This window comes from Bubalus kerabau, chromosome 1 (genome assembly GCF_029407905.1).
Source record: "Bubalus kerabau isolate K-KA32 ecotype Philippines breed swamp buffalo chromosome 1, PCC_UOA_SB_1v2, whole genome shotgun sequence".
NCBI classification, from domain to species: Eukaryota; Metazoa; Chordata; class Mammalia; order Artiodactyla; family Bovidae; genus Bubalus; species Bubalus kerabau.
The window spans coordinates 10,543,043-10,565,663 of NC_073624.1; the positions used below are offsets into that span (position 1 = coordinate 10,543,043).

The 22,621-nt window shown below is 58.9% G+C and overlaps 1 protein-coding gene across 2 annotated transcripts; it reads right to left on the reverse strand.

Annotated features, from left to right (window-relative positions):
- Positions 1–1,901: 1,901 nt before the first annotated feature.
- Positions 1,902–21,123, reverse strand: GGA1 (golgi associated, gamma adaptin ear containing, ARF binding protein 1). 2 transcript variants are annotated; one of them, XM_055567215.1, is made up of 17 exons: positions 20,724–21,123; positions 16,863–16,947; positions 15,513–15,588; positions 14,514–14,612; positions 13,385–13,508; positions 12,857–12,957; positions 11,927–12,007; positions 10,706–10,846; positions 10,542–10,623; positions 9,372–9,479; positions 8,573–8,674; positions 5,724–5,782; positions 5,110–5,276; positions 4,469–4,662; positions 3,298–3,467; positions 2,981–3,091; positions 1,902–2,884 (listed from the first exon to the last, which is right to left on the reverse strand). In XM_055567215.1, exons 1-17 carry the CDS (start codon positions 20,764–20,766, stop codon positions 2,774–2,776), a joined length of 1,854 nt encoding a protein of 617 aa, XP_055423190.1. In that variant the 5' UTR covers positions 20,767–21,123; the 3' UTR covers positions 1,902–2,773. The 2 variants fall into 2 exon arrangements, with proteins under 2 accessions (XP_055423190.1, XP_055423182.1); XM_055567207.1 differs by having other exon boundaries at positions 8,573–8,725; positions 20,724–21,122.
- Between the last annotated feature and the right edge of the window lie 1,498 nt (positions 21,124–22,621).

The window sequence follows — 22,621 nt, forward strand, 5'->3', positions numbered from 1 at the left end:
GCTGCCTCCAGCGGCACAAACAGAAGTGGAAGTGTGGCTTTGAGGCGTGGGAAGTCCCACTGCTCCTGGGGTGGAGGTGGGGGTCATCCTTGAGGAGACAGAGAACACTTTCTTGTGTTCCTCTCTCCCAGCCCGAGGGCTCCAGAGGCTCTGGACCTGTCTAGATTGACACCCTGTATTTGGGGATGATACAACAGGTGGTGGAGGCAAAGGGTCCTCTCCTCTGATTAGAGCACCCCTTCTGGCCCCTCAGACAGATGCAAGCTCGTGGAGCACCTCCTGTCCACCTCCAGCTTCTGGTGGCCATGCTCCTGGCTCAGGGGTCTGAGGACGGGGCTGTTCAGGAGGCACTTGGCGGGATGGACAGACAGACAGCTGGATGGGTAGACTGGATCAGGGAAGGGTGGTTTAAAAGACTGAACAGATCTTGTCCCTGTGGTCACTGCAAGTCGACACCCGGGGGGGCCCTTTGGCCCAAGGATTCTTCAGAGGGGCCTTACAGCTCACTGGGTCCCTCCCACCTTTTCAAACAAGGAACCTAAAGGCCAGAGAAGGAAGCACCTTCTTCAAAGTCACACAGCCAGCCAGAGCTCCCAGGCTCCCAGCTGGCAGTCACGCTGGCGCCCAGGCCCACAACAACCCTTCCACGGCCTGTGGAACACATGCTCCTAGAGGGAGTTTCTGGGACCCTAGGGGCATGCTACAGGGAGCAGGGTTTTGTCTCATGTAAAAGAATAACATTCTTCTTATAAGAACATTCCAAGGAGAGATTATCTTTCCGAGGCATCATTTAAGTGTTTAGGCAGACTCCTGCCTAGAGAGTAGGGAGGCGAACAGGAAGGAAGCCAGCAGCCTGAGGTCAGGGTGTCTGCAGGCCCAGAGGTGGGATGGTGGTCACACGGAGCAGATCTGACAGAAGGCTCCTGATTGTGAGGAGCTGGAGATGCGGACTCAGAGGCTTGCTCCCTCTCCTGTACCGACAGCACGCCCTCCCCGTGGAGAAACCCTTGCCCTGCGTGTCCAGTGTTGGCTGGCGCAGAGAAGAGCCCTCATTTGCTGGATGGAAAAGAGTACACAGGCTGGACTGGCCTCCAGCCCTTCCCAATAGTATCTACAGGACGGTGTTCAGCGCCCAAATTCAGACTTGGGAAACACTGGGTTACACAAAAGTGAAAACTCGTGTCTTCAAAGCAGAACTCCCACCATCTTCTAGGAAAGAGAAGTGGCGAGCAGGGTTCCCCAGATGTCTGTGAGCGGAGCGCGGAGGGCTCCCTATCAAGGGGCAGGCCCCCGGCGGAATGCCTGTCAATGGCTCTGCTGCACGTTGGTTGGCTCCCTCAGCTGCCAGTCTCTAAGCCACGCCCCAGGCCGGGACCCCAGCCTCCCAGTGAAGAGAAACACCCCGAAAACCCAGGGGGAATGTGCTATCCCGGGGAATGGCAGGGGGCCCCTGCAGAAAGGGGCTGCGGTTGGTGGCGCCTGCGCCCTGGGAGCAGCCTCTGGCGAGAGGGAGAAGCTGAGGCAGGGGCCTCGGGTGGTGCCGCGCTGCAGCTGTGCTTTCAGGGCTGAGCGCAGCAAGAGGAAGTCGTGAGTGGTCAGGGGCCTCCCCTTCAGTGTCTGCAGCAGCTGGGGCTCCTAGCAGGCCCAAGCAGCCACTCGCTTCCAGCTGGGATGGCTCTGGGCCCCCCACAGCCCCCCGGGTTCTCTCTGGTGACTCAGCAGTGGCCACAGGCCCCCGAGCAGGGCCTCTTCCGGTGCCGGGATCAGGAGCGGGGAGGAGGGGAACCGTGGCCTTATTTCCCAGGAGAGGCAGAGGAGTCTGCGGGGCAGCCCCCGGGGACCTCGCACGCCTGGATCCTTCCTGACTCCCTCTTTCTCAGAAGGGCCACAAGAGCAGCTGGTCCAGGAAAAAGGACGTTTTATTTCCATAAATACTCCTGCTCTCACTCACGCACCGACCCCACTTCTGCCCATGGATAGATGGGTGAACAAAGCCCAGTGAATGAAAGAGACACGCAAGAACTCCAGTGTAGGACCTCCCTTGGCCAGGAGCCCGGGAGCCCCCAGCTGGGGCCACCGCCTGGGGCATTACCTTTGGGCCAGCCATCACATGACCCCCATAGTCCCCCCCACCCAGAGGCCTGACAGCAAAGGGGCCAGGCGGGTAGAGTGAGATCCCCAGGAGGAGTGGGGGACAGGTAGGGGGGCTCCCCGCACTGGGCCCCCTGAGATGGTGACCACAGGGCCACTCAGAGAGAAAAGCTAAGAGAATCAAACCACAAACCCGAGAGTGCAAAGGGCTGGGGGTGCAGGCGTCACCCCCACAGTCACCCGGTTCCTATGGAGGAGGCCTGAGCTGGTCCCGGCTCCAGCCCGGCCCCGAGTTATGGCTGGGCCTTCCCATAAGGCATAAGAGACAGGCAGGGAGGACCTCTCCCCAGGCTGGGGTCCGGGCTAGGCCTGAGGCCCTGGCCCTTGCCCGACAGCCATGCTTCTCCCCCATGACCCCAAGTCCTTCCGGGGCGTGTAGGCCCTCCCTGCTCCAGGCTCCCACCTGTGATGACAGTCCCCACCAGTGCAAACCCAGGCCCGCCTCCTGCTGGGTTTGGCTCCGTAGGGGAGGGGCAAGGATGGTGGGGGCTGCAGGGGTGAGGGGAGAAGCACCAGACCCAGGGGAATATGGCCGTGGGAACACACCCAGGCTGCCATGGCCTCCACCTAGGCTTGGCAGCAGCCAGTCCCGTGGCCCCTCCTCTCCCCAGCCTTCTCGGTTCTAGAGGCTCCCCCAGGTCTCTGGTGGGGGGAACTGGTCCACGTCCCCCATCTCGTTGTAGGTCTGGTCGCCCATGGTGAAGAGGAGCTTGTAGCGGAGGCGAACCTTCTCCTGAAGCAGAGATGGCGAAGACAGAGGGTCAGAGCGGGAGAAGAGGCTGCCCCCACCCCATGGCCACGCCCTGTCACAGCCGGGCCCCTCACTCACCTTCTGGGGGTTGGCAAGGAGCAGGACCTGCGTGATGGCCGAGGGGTGGACGATGGGGTTAAACGCTGGCAGCTCCGTGCCTGAGGGTGGCTGAAGCTTCACCTTCATGACCTGTGGAGGGTCGGAGGGCAGATTGGGACAGCCAGCCCTGGCTTCTTGTCCCCAGTCCCTCAGGAACAAAGCCAGCCTCCTGTGAGTGCCACCCTGAGGACCCCAGGGCCCTGCCCTTGGGTTCCCTTCTACCCCCTGCTCCAGAGAGCTGACTCCACATCCAGCCCCAAATCACCCTGCTTTGAGGAGAGGCACACCCATGTCACCTTGGGGACCGCTGACTGGAAAACAATGTTGCGGATGGGCTGGGGGGCGGTGCTCAGCATGGAAACCACCACCACCAGCACATCGGAGCGCCCAGGCAGCGGGTCTCGCGCAAAGTGGAAGAGGACCCGGAAGCCATGCTGGTCATACACGGTCACCGGCAAGATGCTGCCTGGCAGGGGAGACGGGGAGAGATTGATGGGGGCAGGGGGTGGAGGCGGGGTGCCAAGCCTGAGCCCAGGCACATCCGATCAGCCCCTCACACCCGGCTGACCCCAGGTGCCCACTGCTCTGCTGGGAATGAATGAAAAGACCCAGACCCAGCGTGCTGCCTTGACCCTGGGCAGCAGTGCAGTCAGGGGTATAGTCTGGGGCCAAGATGGGCAGGTGGACTTCTAGCATGATGGTGGAGGCAGGACGCCCACCCTGGAACTGAGTCCTAGTCGGGCTCACGCAGTGCCGTGTGGCTGCTCCTGGCATGCTGGAGTAGAAGGGCTGTGCAGGAGCTGAGGGCACGTTCTCGCTGTGTGACCCAGGCACAGTCACTCTGTGTCTCTGAGTTCAGGGTCCCCCAGGCTGCTAAGACAGTGGCACCACTAACCAGCTCCCAAGGACTGCCCTTGTCATCGTGAGCTTACAAGATGGACAGCGCTGAGAAGCCTGGCTGGTCTTCCTCTATCTGGTCATAGTCTGGTGCTGTAAGTGGCCCCTCTTTTGCTCCTGGGCAGAAGCACAGGCTCAGACCTGGGTCTTTATCCCTATGGTCTTGGGGAGACCACCCCCAGACTTCCTGGCCCTGCCTTCCCGGGGAGCGATGCAGGGGCCACCCATGAGAAGTCCCCTGGAGCCACCCTGGAGTTTATTTATTCTTTTGGCCATGCTGCATGGCTGGTGGGATCTTAGATCAAACCTGGGCCCTTGGCAGTCAAAGTGCCAAGCCGTAACCACTGGACTGCCAAGGAATTCCCCATCCTGGAGTTTGGAATGCAGTTCTGTGACACTCCAGGACTGATGAGGAAACTGAGTCCTAGGAAGGCGAAGCGTCTTACCCAGAGGGCAGGGCTGGGAGGGGAGCCCATCTTCCCACCTGCTGCCCCCGATCTATCTTCCAACAGCACAAGGTGGGGGGAGGAGTGGGGTGCAGGCAGGGAGCCGCGCCACTGCCCTACTCACTGGGTTTGATGGACTCCAGAGGCACAGTGATGTTGGCCAGCGAGACCTCGGTGGGCGTGGGCTGCTGCGGAGGCCCGGGGGGCTCAGGGGACACGGTGTGGAGCAGGCCGGTGGCACTGGAGCTGGGCAAGCTGCAGCTGCTTTTATTCTGCAGGTCCCGGAGTGTGAGCCGGGGGGCTGGCTGCTGCTTCTCCCTTATTGGGGGGATGGTACACTGAGAGGTGAATCTTCAGGGCCCAGAAGATGAGGGGCACAGGAACGGCTGGGGTCCTCGTGGTCCCTGACGGCTAGCTCAGACACCCTGTCTCTCTGGCCTTGGTCTCCTCGCCTTGGAGCAGGCAACTCATGCTCCCCCACCCACTTGGGTTCAGAGCCCTCCTTCCTGGCAGCCCTCTGGGTCTTTCTCAGGGGCTGGCAGGCCTGGGGGAGGGTGTGTGAGTGGGGCATGGACTCCTCTCTCATATGTTCCATGCCCTGCCGGATGGGCCCTGCGCCTGCCCTGGTCACTTGTGTCCCTCGAGCCCCAAGCAGCACTTGGCATGCGGTGGTGCTCTGGCCATGCCATTCACTGACCAAACCAGCACTGGGCCTCTTTTTGCTGGCCCGGGGCAGGGGAGGGTCTGGGCAGGGCGGACCCTCACCACCGCACTTGCTGGGACTCCGGGGGCAGTGACTGCTGCAGAAGGGTCTTCCCCAGGAGGTCGAGGTCATCCAGACCACTGCTCGCAGGCGGGGGTGTCTGCGCTGGGGGCCGACTGTCCACACTGGGGGCCGGAGTCGGGGCTGGGGCTTCCGTGCCATCGGATGACTGTTGGGTGTACAAAGGATGCAGGGCGGTGAGGCTGCACTGAAAAGGTGTTGGGTCACCTGGCGCTGCCCTGAGGCCCCCTCCCCTCCTGGCAGGTGACATCTGGGGAAGCAGCAGCAGAGGTGCAGACATCCCCACAGGCCTGAGCCCCTGACTCCAGGGCCACTGGTGGCCAAGTCTGATCTGGCCACACGAGAAAACATCCCATTTCAAGGACCTCAGAGTCACAAGAAAGGAACAGGGAGCCCCTAGCTCAACCCAAGGAAACCCAAGGCTGAGACCTCAGGGAAAAGCGATGAAAGTTGAGGAGAGGCCCACCCACCTCCCTCCATCCGGAGATGGCTGCCCCCCACCCCCACCGCCCATGCCCTGGGCCCTCCTGCCCACCTCTCCCGTCCCTGCCCCCTCAGGATGCCTGTCCCAGCTGCCCTGCCCCACCCCTCCTACCTGGAAGCTATTCCACCCAGCACCATCCAAGCCAGAGAGGGGTGTGGGGTCGCTGAGGCCTACAAGGAGGTGAGAGAGAGGTAAAGGAGCTGGATTTGTGAGCAGAGGCAAGAGAGCTGGGGGGGACTCTGGTCAGGTCAGGGTTTCCTGGCTTCCACCTTCACCCTGCACCCCCTCTTCCAAGAGGTTCAGCTCAAAGGGGACAACCCCCTCCCTGTCTCAGCAGAGAAAAGCAGAAACTGAAGATCCCAAGGGCCCATTCTCTGGCCCAAACACACTTCCTCTCTTGCCGCTCTGAGGCCGACTCAACCACTAAGGCCAGGGTTGAGGTCGCTTTCGTTTGACAGTGGGCAGGTGGGAGCTGGCGTGGGGGGTGGGAGACACTATGTGAGGTCCGTTTTCTCACAGATCCAGGCAGCAGGAATCAGCATCCTGTGCCCGTCCAATGACTGACTCGACGGATAGATACCCTCTGAGCATCAGAAGGGCGCTGGGCCCAAGCCTGACCGAGACTGAGCAACCCTGGGCTGGGCCTCAGGGGCCCTGAGCACAGCATGCAGATGGCGGCCAGGGCAGACATAAAAGCCTTGTCTGCCCTGGCATGTGCCAAAAGGTTGGCTGATGGGGGCAAAGAGGGCAGTGGTCCCTCTGGAAGGGCCTGCTCATTGACTGCTGGTCAGTAGAGGGGAGTAGGTCACCAGGCAGTCTAACCTCTGTCTTGTTTGTAGCAAAGCGTGAATAAGACAGTGAGGCTTGGTGTGCTGCAGTCCAAGGGCAATCACAGAGTTGGACATGACTCAAGTGATGGAACAACAGGCTGATGTGCTACCTGATGGGCAAAGGTGAGGGAGGCCGCAACTGCTGGGCCTCCTCGTCTGGACACGCCTGAGACCAAGGCCAACAATGGAGACTATCAGCTCCCACACCCTTGAGGCAGGCACTGCAGACACGGGCCTCAATCCTCAGGCGACCTTAAAAGGTGGGTGTGGGCTTCTCACACCTCCCTTAGGGATGAGGAAGCAGGCGCTCAGAGGGGTTAAGCAACCTGCCCACGGTCACACCACTGGAAAGCCCAGAGTGTGGACGTGACCAGAGCAAGGCCTGAAGACTGGCGTTCAGACACAGCTCTGCCACTCAGCTGTGACCCTGGGCTGGTGACAACCTTCCTGCGCCTCCGGAGACAACAGCAGCATCTGCCTCTGTCGCTAATGAATCGGACAATTCAGACACAGAAGCACTGGGACACCCTCCCTGGCAGACGGGAAGCCTGTGCTGCCTGCCCCACCCCCACCCCGCACCCTTCCTGCCACAGAGAACCGTTCAGGACGAGCCCCCTTTGTGGTCCCAGGCTTCCTCCACTGCCCCGAGCAGGGGGGAGCTGGGCGGCTGCTGCCCTGCCACGTCGGGTTCTGGTTCCCACATTTTCTTCACTTTGAGCAGCAAGCAGAGGAAGCTGGAGGCTCAGGGCTCTGCTGTGACAGCGGGGACAGGAAGTGCCGAGCACACACAGCCTCTCACAGGGAGGTGGCTTCCCCGAAGCCACTGGCTAGGGGTGGGGTGGGGGCTGGGCTCACAGACCCGCCACCAGGTCAGGTAGCTGCCGCCCAGCTCGGCTCGGTTCTCTCAGAGTCTCCCCCGGCTCCAAAGGCAAACGGGGCGGGTGGTGGGATTCCAATGCAGGCCTCGGGACGCCCTGTGGTCAGAGCCTCCCAGGGAAGGGGTGCTGGCTGACCAGCCCGCAGAGGAGACCTCGACCTGGTCCGCTGTCCCCCTCGTCCCCCTCCGCACTCTAAGTCCTCGCTTCCCTGTCCTGGCTGATGGCCGAGTCAGAGCAGCAGAGAGGCTCCCGGGGAGGCTTCCGAATCGGAGGGTCTCACCCAAAGCCCGTGGCCCTTTGGGCAAGAGGCTCAGCTTTCGGAGCCTGGTTCTGGCATCTGTAAACCAGGGGTGCTGGCCTCACTGTGTCCTGGGCTGAGGGGAGCGGGGCTAAGACAGCAGCGTGGTGTGTCAGGGGTGTCCCTGCTGGGACCCTGGCCTTCTGTCACTTCTTGGAGTCCATCAGGTGTGGGTTTTACCTCAGAACCAATTCGGGAGAACTCAGTCTGACTCGGCTTCCAAGTCACTTTCCTAACATATCCTCTGAGACCCGTGACAGGGTAAGGTTTCCTGTGACAGAGCCCGACCACCTACCTCTATTTTGTCACAACTTCGGGGCCACTGTGAAGAGGTGGCTACTAGGCTCTCGTGCTTCGACGCTCTCAGATGGGGCGACTGCCCCTGAAAGTTGGGAACTCGAAAACTGTGTGCCCAGCTGGGTGCCCCTGCTCTGCCCCAGGGGTGAGCCCGTTTCCCCGCCAGGCTCAGGAGCCCCGACCCCTCCTGTAGTGACTGCAGGCCTGGTCTGGGACTAGCGGGGGTCACAGAGCTCAGCTTCCCTGGAGTTTTTGGTGCTCAGAGCCTAGAGCTCCCCTCCTCTTCCTCTCAGGGGCGAGGAGATTGCTGATTTTTGCCTGGGTAGCTCCAATTCTAGGCTCTAACCTGCTGTAGGGAAGTCCCTTTGTTTTCCCTTAGGCCACCAGAGCCTAGGTGTGGCTGGCTTATCAGAGGTGGGGCCAGCCTCACCCCAGACAGTAGGACCTGGCAGGATCTCCTTCCTTTCTCTGAGCATCAGCCTCCTCAGCTGTGAAATGGCCCTGATGCCCCTCCCCCATTCTCCAGAGGACTCACAGGAGGAGGAGGAACAGTCTGACCTGACCACACTCTGAAAGCTGCCTTATGTGCCAGGGTATCACACCCCACCTGCAGCTGAGCCTGCCCTGCTCCAGGCCCGGCCCCAGCCCCTTCCTCACCCAGAGACATGAGCTCATCATCAAGCAGGGACACCGAGGTGCTGGGCTGCTCCGGGCTGGCCTGGTCGCCAGGGCGGGTGGGCACAGCTGGGTAGGTGGTGCCTGTCGGAGGGAGATCCAGGCCTGAGAGGTCCAGAAGGGCCGAGGTGCTCCCTGGGGTGGGGAAGGAGAGTCAGGCCAGCCCCGGGCGGAGGACATGCAGAGTCCCTGGGGTTGGGGAGCAGCAAGCTCCCCTCCTGGCCACATCACCCTTGCCTGGGATCTGCTTGCCAGGCCCCTTCTTTGGCATGTGGTGTCCCTTCTGGAGAGAACGTACTTCCTGCTTCCCTTGTAGTTGGCTGATTGCCTCTCGTCCTTTAAGGCTCCTCTTAGACTCTGCTGTTTCCGGGTAGTGCCCCCCTTAACCTCTCCCAACAGGGCCCATTCTAGCCTCCCCTGGCTGTCGCTTTACCCGGAGTGGAGCTGAGCTGTAATGTTTATGTGTCAAGCCCTCCCTGTGCACTTCTGATAATCAAACTAAGCCTTGGGATGTCATCCAGGCCCGTACAACAGGCGTCAGATTTGTCAAATGAAAGGGAGGCCCTCTTTCCCCAGCCTGTCCTTGCCAGACCCTCAGCCCCCTCCCCTCTGCTCCGCATCCAGACTTCCTCCCCTGCAGCTGCAGGCTTGGCACAGACTCCTCCCCCAGCTCTCCCAGTGGGGGCCTCCCCCATCTTAAGGGGCCACTGAGCTCTGGGACCAGCGCCCCACCCTGGATTCTGGCCGGTGGGCCCTCCCAGCTCTCCCGCCACCTCCTCACCGGGGATAGAGGCAGCGGTGGCGTCGCCGTTGACCTCCTCGCCCCGCACCAGCTGCTTGTACAGGTTGATGACCTGGGTAAGGTTGTCATTGGCTTGCAGGATCTCCGCTGGAACAGGCAGGAGGGGAAGGGCTGGGCTGAAGGACTGTGGGGGCCTCCGGGGGAGGTGGGGAGGATGCCCCACATGCATCCCAAGCCTCGTGGGAGGGGCGCGGGGCTTGGGGACAGCCCATACTGACTCCTCTGCCTCAGGCACCTTGTGACCCTCATCCAGCCTCCGGGCTGCCCCCTGCCAGCCCCTCAACACAGACGCGGGCCCTGGCCTCCAGGCCCCCACACCGGCCCTGCTGTCTGGAAACCCCTGGATCTCCACATGGCTTCACCCTTTCCTGCTTTCCAGTCTTTACCCACGTCACCTCAGGGAGGCCCTCCCTCACCCCCAGCCCCACACCCCAGTTCCTTCCCTGCTCTTCTCCATGCCCCTTACTGCCGCCCAACAAACTGCCAGGCTCACACCCTCAGGCTCCTGTCTCATGGGATAAGAGCTCCTGGGGGATTTGGCTCTGTTTACTTTGGTCACTGCCATAGCCCCGGGCCTAGAACAGCGTCTGCCGCAAGCCAGGTCCTCCGGGGCCAGGGCTGAGGGGGACCTGAGGGGCGAGCCTCCTGGCTGCACCAGGAACTTGGCACGTGGGAGGCGCTCAGGGAATGCCATGAATGGGGGCTGAGATGGTACCCGGACCACTGCCGGGGAGGCGTGGCTCGTGTGGTGGCACAGAACAAGGATGAGACCCTTCCGTGTGGCCACGGGGCCCAGCCGTGGAGGCTCTCAGGCCTGAGGGACTTGCTCTTGATTTCAAGCTCACCCTTACCAGGAGGCAGTGTCCGGACGGAGAGCCTCCGGTCCTCCCTGGCTCTGCCACCACTCTGATGATCTGGACAGGCCACTTCCCTCCCTGAACCCCAGCTGTGAAAAAGGAACAATTCCCCCTCCTGTGCAGCTTACAGGCAGTAAACGAGATGTCTGCCAAGGGGGAGCTTGGCCCATCCTTTCTCAGGGTCAGCCCCTCAGCTTCGCTTCCTTCTTCCTCAAAGTGGAGAAACCCAAGATCACTGCTGGAGAAGGGAGGGGGGGGCCCCTAGTGGTAGCTCCTTCTAACTGCAGCTCACCTAAGGCCTCGTCATTGTCCTCCGTGTCACTGGCCAGTCGGAAAAGGGTGGGCCGCATGCGCTCACAGCGCTGGTACAATTCCTGGGGGCGGCAGGGCGAGCAGGTCAGGCCGGCGGGGGGCACTGGGGTGGGGGTGGGGAGGCCGGGTGGCGGGGGGGTGCACCTTCATGAGGTCCTCGCTGCTCCGGGCTGCTGCTCCGCCCTGGCTGTGGTTCATCACCATCTCGGTCAGCAGCTTCACGTTGTTGTTCACCTCCTCGATGGCGCTCGCCCGCTTCGAGATCTTCTCCATTCGCTTCTGGTCCTGGGGAGGCATTGGCAAACAGCCCCGGAGAGCCCGGGTCAGGCCCGGACCTGAGCCAGGATGCTGCCACCCACCACCCTGGAGGGCGCCCGCTGGGTGTGGGATCAGCCCCTGCGAAGAGCCCCTCGGGGCCCGGACAGGGCACTCTGGTCCAAGAAGCCCCTGGCCCACCCTGTGTTCACTTTTCCTCTCCTCTCGCCAACGCCCTAGACGCACAAGCTCATCAGGATCTCCAGGGGTGGCCCAGGGATCTTTGAGTCCAACACATTTGCCAGGTGATGCTGGAGGCCCGGGGCCTAGATCCACACCTGTGGTTCTACACGACCCTCCCGCTCCCTCTGTCCCTTGAAAGGAGATGCCTGTACTTGAGAGGGAAAGGGAACCTGAGTGGTCACCAACAGAGAAACTAGTGCCAGGACCCCGTGAGGTGTCTGTCGGTGTGTGGCAAGTGGGGGGAGCTCATGGCCTTGAAAGGCTGCTGCAGAAGGGACCCTGCTATCCCGCACCCGCTCTGCTCACCCCGCACGCTTCTTCCTTGTGGAATGAAAGGTGGGCTTGTGCTGTGCTGTCTGATACAGTCGCCCTCCTTGAAAGAGGCTGCCCTGACTTTCTCTGGGTTGTCAGAGCACACAGCTTACCCTAAGATAGCACAGAACATCTGCCTCTGTGTGTCTGGACTGCATTCTTTTGATGACTTACTCTTATCAATAAAAAAGATTTCAGCATGCACCCCCAACACAGGTATACGTCCTTATGAAATACACGTATATTCTTCCTTCTCTGTATACATACTCTATCTTAAGTACAGTAAGAGCTAATTTCTTTCTAACTTTTATAGAAGAGGTAGTCAGTCTCACAGAAGCCAGCACTGGTCAGCTTGGCTGCTGGGAAATGCTTTCTTCTGCACTTACTGACCCTGGCTCTGCCCACAGGGCCCCCTGACTCAGTCAGCCCTTTCTGTGCTGTCACGGCCCTTTAGCTGGGTCACTGCAGAGTTCCACACATATACACAGCTCCCCTCGGTGGCCCAGCTCAACATCCCCTCCCGCCACCTCCTTGAGCCCTGGGCTTGGCTATTACCTCCTGCACCATCTCCTTGATGAGTTTGTTGGCTGCTCGGAGGTCCTCAGGATGGGAGCTCTTCAGCAGGCGGGCCAGCATCTGTGGAGAGAGAGGGACCCGCTGTGACGGCACTCTCTGGGCCTGGGGTCCTATGCTGGCTCCTTTTCCTGGAGGTGGGACATGAATAAGTCACTAAGCTCTCGATGGGGCGGCAAGGACCTACTGACAGTGGGGACTTCCCTGGCCGTCCAGGGGCTAAGACGCCACTCTCCTGCTGCACGGGGTGTGGGTTCGATCCCTGGTCAGGGAGCTAAGATGCCACATGCTGAGAGGCCAATGAAATAAAATAAATGAATCCTATGTTGTTGTTTTTTTTTAAAGAATCTACTAACATCTTAATCTTATGTGGTGGCCGTGGGACAAGTGACACACGCACATAAGTGCTTTCCACAGTGCCCAGCGGAAATAAGTTCTCCACAAATGGTGCGAAAAATTACATTAATGTTGCTAGAGAATTCTTCTGGAAGGAAGTACAGGAAACTCAACAGCATTTACCCTCTGGGACTAGACTGGGTAGAGAGGAGTTTTTTTTTTAATCTTACCTCTGGGCTGTTTTAAGTTCTTGCCCATGAGCACATGCTTCTTTAACAAAAGGCTAGCGAAATTACTGCTGAGAGTCACAGACATAAAGACAGGCAACCTGCTGATCAGCCTATGAAATGCCCGCAGACCAACCCCCGGCCGCCAGGCTCAGGCGCGTGTGTACTAAGCGCAGGGCACCACGCGGGCAGCATCAGCACACGTAAGGGCTTAACACCTGGTGCCTGGACCCGCCACGCAGCCGTGCTCAGTGCGAGCCTCTGATCCAGGGACAGCGCCGCCACGGGCTGGGATCCGCCGACCCTCAAGGGGCCTGGGGTCCTCCTCTGGCCCTCCCTGAAGCCTCACCTTGGATTTCTCCTCATCTTCAAAGATCACATTCTTCGGCCGAGGTGGAGGAACGGGAAAGGCGGCGTCATCTGGCAGCTTGGGGTCGGCCTTCACGATTCCTGCAGTGGGGAGACTGTCTGTCTCGGGGCTGGGGCGGGGCAGGGTATCGGGGCAGGCCAGGGTATCGGGGCAGGCCAGGGTAGGAGGGAGCGTGGAGGCAGGCTTTCTCCAGCAGCTGGTGCTGCCTTTCCGGGTCAAGGCCTGCTCCTGAACTACCACGCCAAGCAGCAGCCAGCAGAGGGCGTACTTAGGAGCCTCTATTTTGAGACCATTCCCCGGGGGGCCACTCTCTGAGGGGAAGGCTGACTCAAACCCATCTTCTCTGCAGCCCATTTGGCCTCAGGCAGAGCCATAAAGAGGCCCCACTGACTCTGTGGTCTTGAGCAGTTAAAGGGCACACCCATGATCTTGCTGACAGGGCCCTGAAGCTGCTGGAGCCCCAGGGCAGAGCAGAAAGGGTGGTCACCCCCACCTCTGGGGCCTCACCCTGCTTCTTCAGCATCTGGTAGGCCTCTGCAATCTTCACCTCCTCAGGGAGGCCAACCGTCCAGCTGTAGAGAAGCTCCAGGATCTTGTTCTTCACCTTCTCTGATGTCCGAGAACCCAGGTACTTCAGGGACCGAGGGGAGAGGAGGCTTTGCATTGGCTGGCCTCACTCACTGCAGCCCCAACCCCAACCCCAACCCCAACCCCAACCTGGCTGCCTCCCCAGGACTCCCTCCGAAACCTCAGCCTACAGGACTCTCATGTCCCACCTGACCAGCCCGGCAGAGCTCCAGGCCCTGCTGCTCCCAAGCTGAGCCGGCCCTGGGCATCCTAGTCCCCCACCTGTTCAGTAAGGTGACAGCAGTGAGACCACGTGGGGACGCAGAGCTGAAAGGCCCAGAGCCCAGCATCTACTCACAGTTGGCTCGTGGAACCCTAACCTTGTGACCTCAGGGAGGAGGAGCCACTAGGCTCCTGGCTGGCCAGGGAAGGAGCAGGTGTGGGACCGTTTGGCCCCAGGCCCCGTTCAGTTTCCCAGCAGTACACTCGGCTGAGGGAACTACCTTTCACACTGATCAACTCCTGAGAACAGCTGCTAGGTCATTCAGCTCCTCGGGCCAAGGGACGGGCCTGAGAGGACGGGCGAAAGGGGTGGGCTCTCACATACCCAACAAGGGGCACCAAACCTGTTCGTGCCCTACAGGAGGACTCTGGGGCCTCAGATCTGAGGCTTCAGGAGCCCGCTTTTTGAAGTGGGGACAGGGAGACCCTCCACTAGACACCTGGGGGGGCACCAGGGCACCCCACCCTGGTGCCCAGACCTGCCACGGGTAGGTCTGCAGGGAGAGGGCTCAGACCCGAGCAGCCCGCACTGGGGAAGCTGTTCTTTCATTACAGTCATTCCTCCCTAAGTGCCGAGCTGCTCCCGAGTCAGCCAGCCACCGGGCAGCCTGGAACATTCTTCCTAGAAGCCCAGCTGTCCTGGATTCAGCTGTGTGAAGGGGACCTTGAGAAAGGGTCTGTGTGCTGGGTCAGGAGGAGGGCAGTCACCCTCCTCTCTCGATCTGGGATCCTCGCTGTTCAACCCCCCATGACAGCACAAGTCTGAGCATACGATAGAGGCACCCACCTTGGGAGACACGACCTTGATAAGCTCATTGAGGAAGCGGAACTTGCCCACCTCGTCGTGGAACCTTTTGCCGCAGCTCTTCATGCATGTTTCCAGCACCTGGGGGGGAAGGTGTGAGGTACGGGGGCCCCTGGGAGGGTCAGAGGAGGCAGCCTCTCTCCCACACCTCAGCCAGGGCCCAGAAGTCCAGAGACCAGCAGTGAGAAGGGAGAAAATGACTTGAGGAAAAAAAAGCATTCTGAGGTTCAGAGACCCCTGAGATTGATCACCACCCCTGGAAGACAGGGCCGGGCCACTCTGAGAGCCTGGTGACACCCAACTCACATCACGAACTTAGTCCCTCCATGGCCTGGCCACATCTGAGTACCACTTGTAAATTACTTTCTCACTATTTTCCTTTGATGGTTTTTTGGAAACGTAAATAGGCACCATCAACCTCAGCCTCATCCTAAGCCATGCATATGTGAGAACTAACATGTGAGGAGAGGAAAAAAAAACACCGAAACCCTAACATGTTAAAACAAACACCGAACTATTAAAAGGGTGCCTGGTGTCCTGTGTCCGGAGGCCATCAACAGGCTGGCCTTGGCAGGTCCCGCAATGCATCCGGGAGCTCTATAAACACGGAGATTCCTGGATGCACGTACTACAGGTGTTCTGGTCAGCAGGTCTGGAGTGGGGCCCTGATTCAGCCTCCAGAAGATCTGAGGGACAGCTGGAGCTGGGAATCCCCGGACCAGATGACCGAGGGCTTCCTCCCTGCAAGAGGCCTAACTGTGCAGGGTCTGGGGTGGGATGCCAGCCCACTGGTTCACTGGTTGCCATGGGGCGCTCAAAGGCTGGCACACACCCTTATTCTAGGCCATCTTGGCACAATTCCCTTGGGCTCTAAAGAGGAGTCTGATGGGACCCCAAAAACCTCAGTCCCCGCCCCCCCCACCCCTGGTGCCATCCACATGGTCAGGAGACAGATGGTACTGTGTTTCTCCTTCTCCTCACCGTCAGGGCCTGGACTGCCTCCCACTCCTGCGGGGACTGGATCTTGTGGGCCAACAGCCGGGTGGCAAGTGGAGGCCTGGGGGAAAGGAAGAGCAAAGAGCCAGACTAGTCACAGAGCCCCAGGCACCCTGAGAGTGCTGCCACTCTTCCCCCCGGACCTGTAGTCTGCAGAGGCTCCTGCAGGGCATGCGCAAAGGCCCAACTCCCTCTTCGGATTGACTGGGGCCAGAGACTCTGGCACAACAGAGCAGGGCCAGGCAGGGCGCGCAGGGCGGCAACCTTTGAAAGGCACGAGCTCAGCTCCTTGGCTGGCTTTACTGAGAACTATGACCTGCGTATCCTTGGGTGGCTGTACAGACAAGTACCGAGGCAGGGGCCCAGCCAGGGAGCAGAGCACAACAATGTGCCCAGAACATTCTGCTGGGAGAATGGTGACATCACCTACCCGATCCTAACACAGACATGCCCACGGTCTACAGGGGCCCAGCCAGGGAGCAGAACGCGACAATGTGCCCAGAACATTCTGCTGGGAGAATGTGACATCACCTACCAGATCCTAACTGTCACCAGTGACAGCAACAGCTAACACGTACCGAGTGCTTCATGTGCAAGGCGACTCACCTCCATTTTCCTGCCTAAGCTCCTAAGAGCCCCCTGAAGCAGGCAGCACTATCACCCCCACTTTACAGTCGCAGAGATGGAGGGTCAGAGGCATCCAGTACTCACCCAGGCAACCCCCTAACTGAAGGGATGGGACTTGGGCCCGAGCAGCTGGTCTGGGGACCACGCACGTCATGGTCACAAGGCATCCTGAGTGGAGCGCCTGCACTTGTGGGGGGTGCAGCGGAGGTGAAGCACGCTGGGCTGTGCTCCCAACTTCAGCACTACCTGGGAGCCCGCTAACAATGTCCCCCTCAAGGTCCCTGCTGAGTGGTCTAGTCCAAGCCTGGACGCACCACCAACGGACAGTTTTGACAAGCACACCATGTGGGTTTCATGCGGGCAGTTCAGGCTCTGCCTTGAGCAGAGGGTACCCCAACTGGGGAGCATGCAGTTCTCCAGCAGGTCCTCCCCAAACAAGCCTGGGCACGAGTCAGGCAGCCTTGAGCCTCGTCAGGTCTGTGAGATCTTAGGGCAACTGCTGAGTTCCCTGAGCCTCAGTTTCTTCACCTGTAAAATGGGTCCAGTAAAATGGGTCCAGGCACAGAGTGCCTGATGCCATCATTAATCTGGGAGCTCATTAAGAATGCAAACCGGGTCTCAATGCACCCTCATGTCTGCTCAAGGCTGGGTCTGGAGGGTGCATGGCAGGTGCTGAGCACGTGAGCAAAGGACAGGGAAGTCACCTACCCCTCAAAGTCCTCGTTGAGCTGCTCACAGAAGCCGTTGATGCTGGCCCAGTTCAGCTCCTTGTTCAGGGGGTTTGTGGCTCTGTCTGGAGGAGAACAGAGGGCTAGTGTAACCTGGCGAAAGGATACCCCTGCCCCTTTCAGCTCCTGCCCTGGGGTACGACTGAGCACACGGAAAGGCCTCTCCTTGACTCCCTGCCCCAACGGCCCCAAGACCCCAGCACTGACGTCCGTCAGGTCAGAGCAGAGGTCCTGCTGGCCACTGGTTTCCCCTCACAGCCTCTCCCCAAAGGGCCCCACGTTGAGAGAGTGCTCAGGAGCTGCTCCCTTACAGTCACTTCTGCTGTAAGCCTCTCCGCCTGTCTAACCACACTCTCACAGAATTCACTCTCAGAGGAGAGCTAGAGGTATGGGAAAAACAGCCATAGTTCCAAACACAAGGAGCTTCGCAGCTGGGAAGTGGGCCAAGGGCAGCTAGGTTCTCAGTACACGGTGACGGAGGGAGACAAAAGGGTCATGGGAACTGGGAACCAGGGGAGGGGACTCAGGGGAGGCTGCCCGGAGGGGCAGCACAAGAGGGAGTACCAGGCTGGGGATGACATGACTTGGAACAGCTCAAGGGCTGCATGTGAGAAGAGCCGTGGATAATAGCCCAGGGCAAGGCATGAGGGGCGTGATAAGGAGCACAGCTCAGGTATGCCTCCTCCCTATCTAACTGCCAAGGCAGTTTGCGCCTGTGTCCCCCCAGACCTGACCCTCATCGCAGGCCCAAGTCTGCTACTGCATCGCATCGAAGCCGTTTACGTACACGTCGGTCTCCCCCCAGTAAATGAGTGAATGAACATGGGCTTGGTGGCAGGCTGGCAGGGAGAGGTTCTGGGGGAATTCAAATCCAGAGTGGGTAGTGGCTAGGAAAGGGCCAACAGGAAGGGGTGGTAAACAAGGCCAGACAGAACCGCCTGACCCCCCTCAGTGTCGGTCAAACAACAATTAAAGATAAACATGATCCTATTGTAGAACACAGGAAACCACATTCAATATCCCGGGATAAACCATAAGGAAAAGGAATATAAAAAATAATGTATATATGTGTAGGACTGAGTCACTGTGCCGTACAGCAGAAATGAACACAGCGCTGTAAATCAACTGTACTGCAATAAAATGAAAAAACAACCAAAAAACCACAAAAAACTATTAAGTCAGTCACATAACTTTCCCGAACCTCCATTTCCCCATTTGTAAAGTTGCGGCAAAATAAGGAATGATTTGGGATAACAACATACTCCACCCAGGGGGAGCGGCGGGGGCAGCCAGAGCTGGATCTCTTGTCACCTCCCAGCCTGTCCCGGTCAGTTCCGCCCCAGCATGAGAACTGAGCGGGGGCTGTGGAGGGAACAGCCCAGGAGGTGGGACACAGGAGCTGTGGCCAGGGGCAGGCTGGGGACTCGGCGTGTGGCGCCTGCCTATTTGGGGTCCTGTGCTGTGGCGGAAGGCCTGGTGCCCTAGGGTCTCAAGAGCCTGGCAACCAATCATTCAATTCATATTTATTCAATAAATATTTTGAGTGTGGGGCTGCGGCAGGGAACACAACCCCCATCCTCCTGGAACTCAACAGCTCAGCATAGGAAACACTGACTGCTCAGACAAGCCACCAAACAGGGTGCTGCACACCGCTGCAGATGCTGTTAGGAAAAACAGATCATTAAAAAAAAAATGGAAAAGAAACTCAGAGCAGAGAGACGGTATAGACAGCGTGTGTGTGTTAGTGGGGGTTGCTGCTCTCTGGGATGGCCCTCAGAGGTCCAGCTGAGCAGAGACCTCAATGAAGCATTTTCCCTGTGCACACGTCTCTGTTCTTGGAGCCCTGCAGAGCCCTCCAGTCCCTGGGAGAAACGAAGCCCCTGCTGACCACTCAGGAATGCCAGAAATAGCTGCCTCCCCGCTCCCATCAACTCTGCCTCCCAGTCCTGCAACAGGGACGGAGCCTGGGTAACATCAGTCTGCAGTTAGAAAGATAGCATGGGGCTGGATATTGCCTACTCAGTGACACCCAGCTGGGGGAACCTAAAACAGGAAGTCTCTTTAAGTGTCAAGAGACACGTGAGTCTGAGTGAGTTCCAGAGTCTGCTCCTAAGTCAGAAGCCAGGGAGGATGAAGCAGTGGCATCACGGGACATCTCTGCATCTGGTTCAGAGCAAGGGCCTCTGGGTCCAAGGAGATCTGACCAACCTCTCTGGGCCTGGCCCTCAACTCCTAGCCCTCTTAGCTCTACCTGGGGGGAGCACTTCCCCCAGCAGGCCTCAGGGCAGAACACCCAGGGAAGGAGGTGTTTCACAACAGGATGCGACTCCACTTTGTCACTCTACAGTGGTGACGATGTCATATTTTACCCAACAAAGGCTACTGTCAGCCCCAATCACTGCAAGGAAAGAGCTTACAATTTTGCCATGGCACCAACAGGAAGAAAAAGAGAAAACACCCTCAGCTCCAGTCTCTCAGAGTCCAGCCTCCTGCTCAGATCAAACTCCTTGGCCTCTCAGAAATCGTCCACTGTTGCTAAACCTGACACCATTCTGTATCACCCATGGCTCAAGGCCTGCTTCTGGTCAGATCTGTCCGTCAGGGCCCTGACCATCCCCCACCCCCAGGTGATTGTGGAGACCTAGACACTTGTGGCATTCCAGAACCGTCTCGATGGCCGCTGAGTGCTTCCTTTCCATGCCCGCCCCCTCCACTGGCCAGACTGACTGTGAAACATCCCTGGAGAAGGTGTGGTTCTGAGACCAACCTCCAGATTCAACGCTGCACAAGACTGGCTTAAAAGGGGTTGTCCATAATTCCAAATCACTCTGTGCGGCTCCCTGGTGTGCCTGGGACCAAAGGGCTGAGCTGAGGGTTGACCCAGAGGCTTCCCTGCAGCCCTGGTGCAGAGGTGAGTGGAAAGGAAGACAGCTGTCACTAGTCCAGGGAGAAGCAAGCCGTGCTCTGAGGACCAGAGTCCAGAGTGGGTTACGAGAGGCGAGGATCTTCTGCAGTGTGAGATAGGGAGGTCAGGTGGACCATGTGAGGGGCCAACACTCAGAAGCCGAAGGAGTGGGGAGCTGGGTCTGAGGAGACACAGGGAGGGATGCACGGGCCTTTGGAGCAAACTCGGTGAGAGGCAGGAAAAGAGTTTGTGGTGGCGGTGCAGAAATCTGAGGGACTGGACTAAGGGTAGTGATACAGAACTTGAAATTACTTCTGGAGTTTGAGACGGGGACCCTCCCAAGCCTGTGGAGTTCAGGGGTTTCTATGTGGCCAGAACTTGGAGTTCCATGGGTTAGTGGGTCCTACCTTCCTGGGTGGGGAAACAACCGAATCTGAGTTGCAAGCTCAAGGAACAGATAGGAGGGAGTCCCATCAGGCACCGCCAGAAAGTGGATTCAGGGCTTTAAGGGTCCCTCCCTCCTGGGTGTGTGGTGCAGCCCTCGGGGACGCTCGCCTGCTCCCTCCCGGGGTCCAGGGAATGACTTGGGTGTCCGCTCCGCGGATAAGTCTGGGCCCGAGGAGGTTGTAAGCTGCACTCTCCATCCCGGGAGTCCTGGGCGCCGAGCTGGGGGCAGCTCACTCGGCCCCGGGGGTCGAGGCCCAGGAATCGGAAGGATGGGTGGCACTCGATCCCACTGCGGGTCCATGCAGCTGGTGGGAGTCTCCCTTCTTCACCCCAGGGTCTGAGGTATGGGTTTGGGGACACCGCCCCTTACCGGGCCGGGGGCGGAGCGTGAGGAGGGGGCGCCCTGTACCCCGCCCCCGTCGGGAAGGGGACCGCCTAATGCCCCCGGTTCCGGTTCCGGTCCGGCCCGCGCCCCTCCCGGACACTCACTGATTCGCGCCTCCAGAGTCTCCGGCTCCATCGCGGGCTCCATCGGCCACAGGCCCCCAGCCTCGGCACCGCCCCCCGCCCCCCGCCGCTCTCGCGGGACCTCCTTGGCACCGCCCTCCGCCGATTAAAGGGGCAACGTCCGTCCCGACGAGCTGGAGCGGCGCGCCAGAGCATTCGGCACCATAGAGATGAAGACGGGCTTGCCTAGAGCGTCATCTGTTTTCCCAACCCCTCCAAGCGGCGTTAATGTCGCGAGAGCGACTCGCCTCCTGCCTTGTTCAGAGCGCTCGGGAACAAGAGAAAGCCGAGGGACTCGGGACTGAGGGCTGCACCATGGAAACCCTGCGGGACGCTCTAAATCGCCGTGCGTCACGGAGATGCCTATGACCGCTTCCGGAAGAACGTTCTGGGGCCATGTTTCTGAGGGGCTCTGAAGTCACTTCCGGATCCCTGAGCGGATATTCCGTTTAGCTGCAAAAGTGGGGAGGGGGTCCTTAAAAGGGCAATGGCACCTTGGCCGCTGTGAAAATGACGTTTGAGTGCTTACAGTGTTCCAAGCACTGTTTTAAAGTATTGTTTAATGATTTGCTATTTCTCACAACGTGAACCAGATAGTTTGTCTGAGATCACACAAGTGGCAGAGCCTGAACCCTGTACTATCTCCTGCATCCATTCTGCAATCCGTTCATGCACTCTTTATTCGTCTTGTTCTGGGACAGGCGCCGAAACAGAAAGACAAGGCCAGATATTACATCCCCTATCCCTGGGGAAGCCCAGGGATAATGGCAACATAGGAGGGACCCCCTACCCTAAACTGGGGCGGGGATAGGGGATTGCGGGGTGGGGGGTGGGGGGTGTCTTGTCAGGAGGTTTCACAGAGAAGGTGATATTTAGCTGAAAGACAGTCAGAATTCTCCCAGGAAACCTGGAGTGGAAAGGTACTCCAGGTGAGGGGAACCAAACATTTCAGGATTCACAGGATAGAAAGAGGATGATGAGTTCAAATAATTCAAAATAGTTTAATGCGGCTCCAGAGGTTGTTGGCCTGGAAATAGGCCGGGGCAAGATCACGCAGTTCCTGCGTTTAGCTTTTTTTCTTGTAAACTATGCTGGGGGTGTCGTTAAAGACTTTCAACGAGTGGTGATGACAAAGTCAGGCTTTTGTTTTAGAAAGGTCCAGGCGCAACAGTGAGCGAAAGACAGTGACGGGTGCTGGACTGAAATCAAGGAGGGCGGAATGAACAGACTTCTAGGCTCGGTGACTTTTCTGCCGTTTCTCCATCACAGACCCTCTTCATCTGTTTTTTCCCACCCGCGGCCGGAGGGAGCCCGGTCTCCAGGGTCACCCGGGTCCGTCGCCCCCTGGCGGCCCGTCGGGGAACTGATCCATGGTATCCACTCAAGCCTTCGGTCTTCCGGAGGGTTAAAGCGGAGACCGAAACGGAATCTGGCGATTCCGGTTCCGCTTGGCCGTCGCCCTGGCAAGCGACCTCGATTCACCTTGCAGAACCACGGTGACCTCATCAGGGAGTTGCGAGGCATGTGCTGGGTCAGTTTTTCCCCTAAACTCAACCATTCAGCAGACTGGGATTTTTTTAAGATTCTCCCCCACAGGCCATTAAAATTGTACAGGAAAATGATACATATGTTTATTGCATTCCTCAATAAAAGCTGTAACATAAAATGTGCTTAGAGCTCTTTTCCTTTGTTTCTTTTATTACTGAAATGGATTATTACAGAAATAAAATGTAACCGCACTTACCACATTGATTTAAGGCTATATACACTCTGAAGAAGCTGATGTTGAACGGTTCTATGAAGACCTATAAGACCTTTTAGAACTAACACCCAAAAAAGATGTCCTTTTCATTATAGGGGACTGGAATGCAAAAGTAGGA

What these genes read in the sequence shown, in the direction of transcription:
- GGA1 (XM_055567207.1), bottom strand. Translation starts at nt 20,766, where the DNA reads ATGGAGCCCGCGATGGAGCCGGAGACTCTGGAGGCGCGAATCA. An exon ending in GCAGCGAGGACCTCATGAAG is followed by an intron (nt 10,624 to 10,705) that starts GTGCACCCCCCC and finishes TGCCGCCCCCAG; the next exon opens with GAATTGTACCAGCGCTGTGA. An exon ending in GGACAATGACGAGGCCTTAG is followed by an intron (nt 9,480 to 10,541) that starts GTGAGCTGCAGT and finishes TGCCTGTTCCAG; the next exon opens with CGGAGATCCTGCAAGCCAAT.